This window comes from Acipenser ruthenus, unplaced genomic scaffold (assembly GCF_902713425.1).
Source record: "Acipenser ruthenus unplaced genomic scaffold, fAciRut3.2 maternal haplotype, whole genome shotgun sequence".
Taxonomy (NCBI): Eukaryota; Metazoa; Chordata; class Actinopteri; order Acipenseriformes; family Acipenseridae; genus Acipenser; species Acipenser ruthenus.
The window spans coordinates 1-10,578 of NW_026708015.1; the positions used below are offsets into that span (position 1 = coordinate 1).

General features: G+C 39.8%; 1 protein-coding gene across 2 annotated transcripts; it reads left to right on the forward strand.

Moving 5' to 3' along the window:
* The first annotated feature begins 666 nt into the window (after positions 1-666).
* On the forward strand, positions 667-10,330 carry LOC131728652 (catenin beta-1-like). 2 transcript variants are annotated; one of them, XM_059019628.1, is made up of 16 exons: positions 667-820; positions 2,981-3,205; positions 3,407-3,660; positions 3,746-3,984; positions 4,241-4,442; positions 6,212-6,356; positions 6,442-6,545; positions 6,638-6,673; positions 7,024-7,362; positions 7,551-7,709; positions 7,821-7,940; positions 8,091-8,241; positions 8,377-8,498; positions 8,579-8,639; positions 9,157-9,385; positions 9,605-10,330. In XM_059019628.1, exons 1-15 carry the CDS (start codon positions 808-810, stop codon positions 9,363-9,365), a joined length of 2,379 nt encoding a protein of 792 aa, XP_058875611.1. In that variant the 5' UTR covers positions 667-807; the 3' UTR covers positions 9,366-9,385; positions 9,605-10,330. The 2 variants fall into 2 exon arrangements, with proteins under 2 accessions (XP_058875611.1, XP_058875612.1); XM_059019629.1 differs by lacking the exon at positions 6,638-6,673.
* The last annotated feature ends 248 nt before the right edge of the window (positions 10,331-10,578 follow it).

Below are 10,578 nucleotides of genomic sequence, written 5' to 3' on the forward strand. Positions count from 1 at the left end.
AACAATGGCTGCTAGCTATTTAAAGCTAAAATGGGAAGTAATACCACATCCTGATGCAGTTTTACTTTAAGGACAAAAGAACCAGGTGAACAGGTGAAGTCAGGGTAAGCATTTCTTTTCCACAGTGCAGTTTTTTTCTCCCTCCCCCCCCCCCCCCCCCCCCCCCCCCCCCCCCCCCTTCAGATCTTGGTCTAATCCAGAAGAATTGGTATTTAATATATATTTTTGTGATTCTCTTGTTTAAGTTAGTTCTTGCAGTTTAAGTGCTTCAATAGTTAAGTGGAAGGTGGGATTGTTATTTAAGAACATAGTTTACAAACAAGAGGAGGCCATTCAGCCCATCTTGCTCGTTTGGTTGTTAGTAGCTTATTGATCCCAGAATCTCATCAAGCAGCTTCTTGAAGGATCCCAGGGTGTCGGGCTTCAACAACATTACTGGGGAGTTGGTTCCAGACCCTCAATTCTCTGTGTAATAAAGTGCTTCATATTTTCTGTTCTGAATGCCCCTTTATCTAATCTCCAATTGTAGCATTGTAACAGGCCTTGCCCTTGCTCTGGGTTCCCTTTGTTCAAGGGTAGATGTACCGTATAGCCTGGCCAGAGAAGGAAAAACTTTTATTTTATTTTTTTTTCCACATAAAATTGAGACATGTTTGTGCTTGGTTCTGCATGTGATAGAGGGAAGTCCATTTTGTTGCAGCAACCTTTTGTGTGAATTCTTGACTGCTTTTGCCCCCACAGTAACTTCCCATTTCCCTGCAGAAAAGGAAGCTCTGCAGGTCGAAGGTGTTGATCTGAAGGGAGAAGATGGCTAACCAGGGTAAGAAACCTTTTCTTTGTTTTACGTTTGTTACACTAACTTTAAACCTACAAAACTTGTATGCAAGTTTAATTTCAATTGGCTTTATTTAAGGAATACTGAAGTTGGATCAATTGTCGTAATTGGAAACCCATGTGCATATTGTAAAATGCTTATTTTACAATTACAATGAATGTGTTTCAAATAGGGGTGCACTGATAATCGGTAGCCTATTGGCATGGCACAGATTTTTATAAAGAAAAGCACAATCTTAACTGGCAGTTTTGTTTTTAGCCAATGTATATCGATATTCATGCTTTAATTTCTTCCAGCACAGAATTTAATGTTTGGTCAGGCACGCTTACTAATGACCCAAGAATACAGAGGCAGTCATTTTCCCAGTGCTGTGTAACGTGCGATCACCCTACAGTAAATAAGTCTCAAATATCTAGAATAGCGTAGTAAGTTGTGCGCAGCAGAACAGCCTTGATGCTATGTTAAATCCAACGATAAACTGAATTAAAGAGGTTGAATCCTAAATAACACTGATGGTTAAAGTTGTTCTTCGGGCTGCAATGAAGGGTACATTTTGACCTTCGACGGTTCGGAACAAGTTTGCCGAAGGAAGGTTCGACCCTTCGATGGTACTCATTTGCATAATTATTGGTGATGTCACCATAGCCACTTGTTTATTTGATTGAAAATCCTATTTTACAGGTAATCCATATACATGGAATAAAACATTCACATGTAGTTTTAAAAATGCTGTATAGAACAGTTATGTTTTTATAATTTAAATATATACAAAGTTGTTTATTTACATGTAATTGAGCCTGCTTGCAATCTATACAGTAAGCTTGCATTGCACCAACTGCGACGGACAAAACTTTATTTAAGTAACCATTCCAAGCAGGTTATGTCACATTTTACTACTACTAAAAATATTAATACAGTACTAATATGAACTTAAGCTTGTCAAGTGACCCCAGAGATTTGGTTATGCCTCCATGATACAAGTCGCTTGCATTGTTTTGCATTCAACTTTAACAATGTAGTAGCATATTTTATTAATAACTTTTGTTTATGTAATATGCATTATACAAATCAAAAGACTGAATTTTGCATGAGTGACATGCAATGTGTGATTTTATAGTATTCACACAGTCAGTTTCTTTTAATAGGAAGAAAGAAAAAAAAAAAAACTACACTGAGTGAACCTGTCTCGCGAACCTTCGAAGGTTTAAAACAATCTTTGAATCTCTGGCTAGTGAACGAACCTTAGGACACAGCCCTACTACTACACTATGTACTTCAAAATCACCTTTTCTAATTTGTTTATCTTGCTTAATCTGCATTGGTTGCGGGTGTGATGACATTTTGAAGCAGGAATTGATTACTGTGCCATCTTTAAATTCAATTGACTAAGTTGTGCTGCATTTAATTGGTGTATGCTTAAAATAAGAATTTAATAAATGTTATAGTTGACATTGCGTAGGCTACATTTTATAGGTCGAAGTTACATGATATGTAATGTTTGCCAGTAAGTGACTATAGAAGTTAATGTCACGTTATATATTTTTCTACAGAAGCCTTTACTAGTATAAATGCCAAGTTATTTTTGTGTGACTGTTGTAAAACATGTGTAAATTGCTGTCAAGCACACAATATAATACTATGTTCTTTTTGTATTCATTTTCTGAAATGCAACAAGTGAACAATACCTGTTCATTTAACATTTGTAATTATAAAATAGTTTAAATATAGGCCCTATGTCTTGTTATAGCAGTTTACAATAGTGCGCTGTTTTATCAGTATCCAATCGCTACCGGCTGATATGGGTAGATAACCATCAGGGATAACCCACGAAAATCTTTATTGGTGCACCCCTAGTTTCAAAGGAAACTTTTGCATTTACCCACTGTGTACAATTTATGTACACAGTGTTATGGCACAGGCCTTATTTATTACTTTAGGCCTATTCTCAATAACTGTATATTGCTTTAGGAATGGACAGGTGTCACATGAATGAAATGTTTGAGTTGACTGGTTTTTCCAAGTGGAAACGTTGTAATTTGTGGGTTTAATAAGATGCAGTGAAACTGAACATGTAATTTGTATTTGAGCCTTTTGTATTTAAGGATTGTTGCTTTCAGTAAATTCACTTTAGCTTTTTTTTTCCAGCTGATTTGATGGAGCTTGACATGGCCATGGAGCCAGACCGTAAGGCAGCAGTTAGCCACTGGCAGCAGCAGTCCTACTTGGATTCTGGTATCCACTCTGGCGCTACAACCACAGCACCTTCTCTGAGTGGGAAAGGCAACCCGGAAGAGGAGGATGTAGACAATCAAGTCCTGTATGAATGGGAGCCGGGCTTCACGCAGTCTTTCACGCAGGATCAAGTTGCTGGTACGCCTTCTGGCTAATTTTTGTAATGCCACCTGAACAGTAACAGTGCAAATACTAAGAATCTTGTGTTAACAAAACAAAAAGTGATAAAATGACTGTCCTGATGCATCTCTGATATGGTGAACTAAACTGCTTGGAACACATTTCCTGAATGGTACTTGCTTTATTTTAATAAACTAAAACAATTGGTATTACTTTCAGATATTGATAGCCAATATGCCATGACCAGAGCCCAGAGGGTACGGGCTGCTATGTTCCCTGAAACTCAGGATGAAGGAATGCAGATACCTTCCACACAATTTGATGGTGCACACCCTACTAATGTACAACGTTTGGCTGAACCATCCCAGATGCTGAAGCATGCTGTGGTCAATCTTATCAATTATCAGGATGATGCTGAACTGGCAACACGTGCCATCCCAGAGTTGACCAAACTTCTGAACGATGAGGACCAGGTACAAATAAAGTTTTTATATTTAAACAATCAATTAAAAAGAGATGGTGAAGATGCATTAATCCGAACAATGTTTAACTTTGAAGGTTGTTGTGAACAAGGCTGCAGTTATGGTCCATCAGCTGTCTAAAAAAGAAGCCTCCCGCCATGCCATCATGCGCTCACCCCAGATGGTATCCGCCATTGTTCGCACCATGCAAAACACAAATGATGTAGAGACTGCACGCTGCACAGCTGGAACTCTCCATAACCTTTCACACCATCGTGAGGGCCTGCTTGCCATCTTCAAGTCGGGAGGTATCCCTGCATTAGTGAAGATGCTGGGGTAATTTTTAATTTATTTTTTGCTCTGAACAGAACCATGATCTAATTTGTAGGTAGCACATTTCTAAAATGCAGGGGTGCTATTGCATCGTGTAACAGGACCTCTGTTGCCTCATGCAGTCTTGATTTGCACTGGATCGCTTAACTTTTTATAATTTGTTGAATGAATACTAATGTAATCAAATGATGGAGGGGCCAGAGTAGTGTCCAGTTTTGGTCTTGATGCTGAAGTTCTGTTCTCATGAATTATTTTTCAGGTCGCCAGTTGACTCTGTATTGTTCTATGCCATTACAACTCTTCATAACCTACTCCTGCACCAGGAGGGAGCGAAGATGGCTGTCCGTCTTGCTGGTGGTCTACAAAAGATGGTTGCCCTGCTGAATAAGACCAATGTCAAATTCTTGGCCATCACAACAGATTGCCTTCAGATCTTGGCATATGGGAACCAAGAAAGCAAGGTAGCAATGTGGCTTCACAAATATTCCTGCTGTTCTGGGATTGACCAACCTGAACAAAGAGTAGAGTTCTGGCACTGTTTTTTTTATATATATATATATATATATATATATATATATATATATATATATATATATATATATATATATATATAGTGCTGTGAAAGTATTTGCCCCGTCTGATTTTCTGCATATTTTACACTAAATGTTATCAGATCTTCAGCCAAAACCTAGATAAAAGGGACCCTGAGTGAACAAATAACACAAGAATTTGATACATATTTCATTTATATATTAGTTATGCAACACCCAATGCCCCTGTGTGAAAGTAATCGTCCCCTTAGACTCAATAACTGGTTACGCCACCTTTAGCAGCAATAACTGCAACCAAACGCTTCCTGTAGTTATTGATTATTCTCACAGTGCTGTGGAGGCCCACTCTTCCATGCAGAACTGCTTCAGCTCTGACATTTGTGGGTTTGAGCATGAACTGCTAGTTTCAGGTCCTACCACAACATCTCAATTGGGTTTAGGTCTGGACTTTGACTAAGCCATTCCAAAACTTTAAATTTCTTGTTCTTAAACCATTCTGATGTAGACTTGCTTGTGTGTTTCGGATCGTTGTCTTGCTGCATGACCCAGCTACGCTTCAGCTTCAGCTCACGGACGGATGGCCTGACATTCTCCTGTAGAATTCTGATACAGAGCAGAATTCATGGTTCCTTCAGTGATGGCAAGGCGTCCTGGTCCCGATGCAGCAAAGCATCCCCAAACCATGACACTACCACCACCATGCTTGACAGTTGGTATGAGGTTCTTACTTTTGGAATGCATTGTTTGGTTTTCGTCAGACATAACGGGGGCCCATGTCGGCACTTTTGACTCCTCTGTCCTTAGAACATTGTTTCAGAACTCTTGAGGATCATCCAGGTACTTTTTGGCAAACTTGAGACGAGCATTCATGTTCTCAATGAGCAATGGTTTCCGCCTTGCTACTGAATTCCATTTTTGCCCAGTGTCTTTCTGATGGTGGAGGCCTGAACACTGACCTTAGCTGAGGCGAGAGAGGCCTGTAGATCCCTGGATGTTGTTCTAGGGTTCTTGTGACTTCCTGGGTGATTTTACGCCTTGCTCTTGGAGAGATTTTGGCAGGACGGCCACTCCTGGGAAGATTCACTATTGTCCCAAACTTTCTCCATTTGGACAATATGGCTGACTGTGGTTCGGTGGAGCCCCAGAGCCTTAGAAATGGCTTTGTAACCCTTTCCAGACTGATAGGCATCAACAACTTTTTTCCGGAGGTCTTCAGGAATTTCTTTTGTTTGGCATGATGTGCCTCTAGAACCTGTGTGCTAACAACTTCATTCACTCTGATTGGCAAGGGCCAAAGTTAAGTCAGATTTATATTGGGCAGGGCTGGCCCAAATCAGGCCTGGTTAACCAAAGAGCTCAAACAGCTGACCCTAATTATCCCATTAATTGGGTTGAGTTAACTAGGGAGGGCAATAACTTTCACACCTGAAGATTGCATGTTTGATTACCTTGCACACCAAACAAATGAAAGAAGCACCAAACTTTGGTGCCGTTTTTTTCTTCGACTCCCTCTATACTACAACCCACAGAAACAATCTGACCAAATACAATGTGAAAAATGCAGAAAATCAGACTGGGCAAATACTTTTTCACGGCACTGTGTAATTATATAATAAAAAATAAATAAAATATTACATGTGTATGTATATGTGTGTAATGTAAATGTTTTATTTATTCAGCTCATCATTTTGGCTAGTGGTGGTCCACAGGCACTGGTTAACATCATGAGAACCTACACCTATGAAAAGCTGCTTTGGACCACCAGTCGAGTCTTGAAGGTCCTTTCAGTCTGTTCCAGTAACAAGCCTGCCATTGTTGAAGCTGGTATGTTTTCTAATTGTTTATTCCAATATTTGTTTACCGCAGAGCTGAATCAGAATCTAATGTCATGGCTATTTTATTTTATCAGGTGGCATGCAGGCCTTGGGACTCCACTTAACAGACCCGAGTCAGCGTCTGGTGCAGAACTGTCTGTGGACCCTGAGAAATCTTTCAGATGCTGCTACCAAGCAGGTAACCTTGTCATCCTGTGGAGTGAACGCTGTACTCTACCCTGTGCGAACTTGAAAATTAAAATATGTCTTTGTCTCCTTAATGTTTCAAAGGAGGATAGATCCATAGTTGAAGTAGATGTGATGCAGGTAATTGATTTCTTAGCAAATTACCATTTTTGCCTGGAAGTTTTACACATTCTGAATTTGAGCTACTAGTCACTTTTTTAAAAGGAATAAATGGGATACACTAAACAAGTACTTCTACTGTAGTACTTCATGTAATCTTTGGCAATTAAGTTACTGCAAGGAAGAGAAATTGCTTTTAGATGGCTTGAATACCCTATTCACTCTACTTAAATGTGAGATCATATCTTAAACCTGACAAGTAAATGGCAATCGTAGAGTTGATTCCTCAGTGTGGAGGGATTTTTGTAATTTGTTTGCAATAAATCATACAAATAATGCTCGGATTCAATTTTTTTTTCCTATTTTTATAGGAGGGTATGGAAGGTCTCCTTGGGACACTTGTCCAGCTCCTGGGTTCTGATGACATTAATGTTGTGACTTGTGCAGCTGGTATCCTGTCCAATCTTACCTGCAACAACTACAAGAACAAAATGATGGTGTGCCAAGTAGGAGGTATCGAGGCCTTGGTTCGTACTGTTCTCCGTGCTGGTGACCGGGAAGACATCACTGAGCCTGCAATCTGTGCTCTTCGCCACCTAACCAGCAGACACCAGGATGCTGAGATGGCTCAGAATGCTGTTCGTCTCCACTATGGCCTGCCTGTGGTAGTGAAGTTGCTGCATCCTCCATCTCACTGGCCTCTGATTAAGGTAAGGTTGGTGCACCGGAGAACTCTCTGACTTAACTGATCTAAATGTATGTATTTTAAATGTTTGTAACCTGCTAGAGACCGTGTCAAGTTATCCTGCATGAATCATTTAAGCATGTGAAGGTGTTAATCACAAGTAAATCCTTGCTTTTCCCCTCCATACAACATTATTTATTTTTTTTTAAACAGGCAACAGTAGGACTTATTCGCAACTTGGCCTTATGCCCAGCAAACCATGCTCCCCTGCGTGAACAGGGTGCCATTCCCAGACTAGTGCAGCTGTTGGTGAGAGCACACCAGGACACCCAGCGCCGTACCTCTATGGGTGGCACACAGCAGCAGTTTGTGGTAGGTGCCAATACTTTTTCTTTTTTTTTTTTTCTTGTCTTTGTCTGATGTAGTAAAATGCTCTTGTATCAATCATCCACTAAACAAACAAACAAAAAAATTGTATTGTAGGAGGGAGTTCGTATGGAGGAAATTGTTGAAGGCTGCACAGGAGCTCTGCACATTCTGGCAAGAGATGTTCATAACCGAATTGTCATCAGAGGACTGAACACCATTCCACTCTTTGTTCAGGTATCTAGCATAGTTAATCTGCTTTGGTAGTCAAGCAATGGAGGGGGGGAGCAGAAACATAAGCCTGAGTTCTCGGCAATGACTGGTCTGCTTTCATTCTAGGGTAGGGGTATTTTTGCGCAACACAATTGACTAAATGTTTTCTTTCAGTTGCTGTATTCTCCAATTGAGAACATCCAGAGGGTAGCTGCAGGAGTACTCTGTGAACTGGCTCAGGATAAAGAAGCTGCAGAGGCAATTGAGGCTGAGGGTGCCACTGCTCCACTTACTGAACTTCTTCACTCCAGGAATGAAGGTGTTGGTAAGTGGTGTTGGTTTTTCCCCCCCAGTGGTTGTATAGCTGCACAGCCTTGTGGTTTTATAGTCTGAGGAAGTATAGATGTGATTCGATATAGTGGACAACCCTGGTAAATTTTTTTTTTTTTACATTTTACAGCCACTTATGCTGCTGCTGTTCTGTTCCGTATGTCTGAGGACAAACCACAAGACTACAAGAAACGTCTGTCTGTTGAACTGACAAGCTCCTTGTTCAGAACTGAACCTATGACTTGGAATGAGGTATGCAGTTGTCAAGTGATTGTTAAACACTGCCAAATAACTGAAAACAATGATTGTTTTAAAGTATTATTATTTCCTAGACTGGAGATCTTGGACTTGATATTGGAGCCCAGGGAGAACCTCTTGGATACCGTCAAGATGGTATGTGACAAATCTACTTCTGAAATGCATTTAGAGCAGGGGTCTCCAATCCTGGTCCTGGAGGGCTGGTGTCCCTCTTGGTGGTTTGTTCAAACTGTACCCCAAATTATGTAACTGGACAAATTTCGGTGCTTATTAGAGGGACACCGACTCTCCAGGACCAGTATTGGAAACCCCTGATTTTAGAGGGTTCTGTTAGACAAATGGTGTTGTAATAATACAAGGTTTGGTTCCTGGACCATTTTTTGCACCCACATACCATAGACCTGAAGTATATGTTCCTTTGCAACTGGTGGCTACAAAGGAAGCAAGTGTGACATCCAGCTTCAGCCTGCACAGCAGACAAGACTAACTGTACTGCATAGCATGTTGGTGTGCTGCCAATGACTTTTTAAAAAAAAAAAAAAAAAAAAAAAGGGAGGAGGAGAGTGTAATTTTGATTAAGATCTCACAAACTGATACTTTGCTGCTTGTGTTGAGCCTCTAACATGTCTGCCTCTAACCACTGTAATTGCAGATCCTAGCTACCGTCCCTTCCACTCTGGTGGATATGGGCAGGATGCTATGGGTATGGACCCAATGATGGACCATGACATGGGTGGCCATCACCCTGGTGCAGAGTACCCAGTTGATGGGCTGCCAGATCTTGGACATGCCCAGGACCTGATTGATGGGTTACCCCCAGGTGATAGCAATCAGCTGGCCTGGTTTGACACTGATCTGTAAATTGCTACCTTTTTTTTTAGGTAAGAGAAAAATCAAAAACTATTTATCCATGCTTTAGTGGCTTGATCTGTACAAACCAAATTGATTTGCTTTTTATATTGTGAATTAATGCTACTACTATTTTATTAATGAGCAGTTAAGCTTGAAGCTTTTGGCACATCTGTCTTGCGACTTGTAATTGACAGTTTGCTGCATCAGGAATTATCACCTTGTACTAACCTTGGTTTTCTCTTCCACAGCTGTTGTCTGAATGGACTTGCATTGTGATTTGGCCTGTAGAGTTGGGGTGGGCAAGTATCTTGGAAAGTGCCTGATGCACTAACAAAAGTGGAGTTTCCTATGGGAACAATCTAAGTAAATTGTTCTGGTCCTTTTTGGTTGGAGTAAACTGCGAAATGGATTTTGGGAGTGGCTGCCTATTTTGAAGGAAGTACAAGAGTAGATCTAAAGATGGATTTTAAAACTAGCTTTTTTTTTTTTTTTAAACCCTGTCTTTTAATGGTACTGACCTAGCTTGCTTTAAACTAGTCTAGTCACTATTTTTATTTTTCAGGAATTTATTTAAGTCTTGTAGTATTAAGTTTATAGTGGTAATGCTCCAGCCATTTCTAACAATCAAGTACTGGTGTAGAACACTAATACATAATCAATTAAACTGTATTCTTTAATAGTGTAACATTGTGTAGCTTTTGTATAAAACAAATTAGAATTTGTCCAAATACATTCTTTTTAATGCTGAAATAATCAGGTTTAACTATTTTCCAGTGTCAGATTTATTCCAAGGAGGGTGCCCTTGGGTGGGGGTGGGTTGGGGCAGGATTGACCTTTTTGTAAACAACTTAAAGTAATTTGGCTTTTTTTTTTTTTTTTTTTTTTTTTAAATCCCAAAGTTGTAGCCTGCTGTGCTTAATGGAAACTTAGTTATAAAATGGCTTAACAATAAAAAATAAACCTATGTATTTCAATGCTGCCTGATTCTTTTAATATGCATTTCACAATTTACCAGGTTACAGGACTACAGTATGTACTTAACTTGTTTAAGCTTGATGAGTGTTAACATGGTGACATGACTGGTCTAATTCAGTCCTAGGTGAAAAAATGAACTACTGACCTTCAAAAATCCTCTTTTGCATTGTTCTTGAAACATTGCTATGGATTTCATGTTTTGGATGTTTAATGGATAAATAAGCTGTTGGATATTGGGTGGAACACA

Bases quoted from the DNA above. Each gene is read 5' to 3' on its own strand.
- LOC131728652 (XM_059019628.1), top strand. The intron at 6,357-6,441 runs GTATGTTTTCTA...TTATTTTATCAG, and splicing joins GCCTGCCATTGTTGAAGCTG to GTGGCATGCAGGCCTTGGGA. The intron at 8,640-9,156 runs GTATGTGACAAA...CTGTAATTGCAG, and splicing joins TCTTGGATACCGTCAAGATG to ATCCTAGCTACCGTCCCTTC.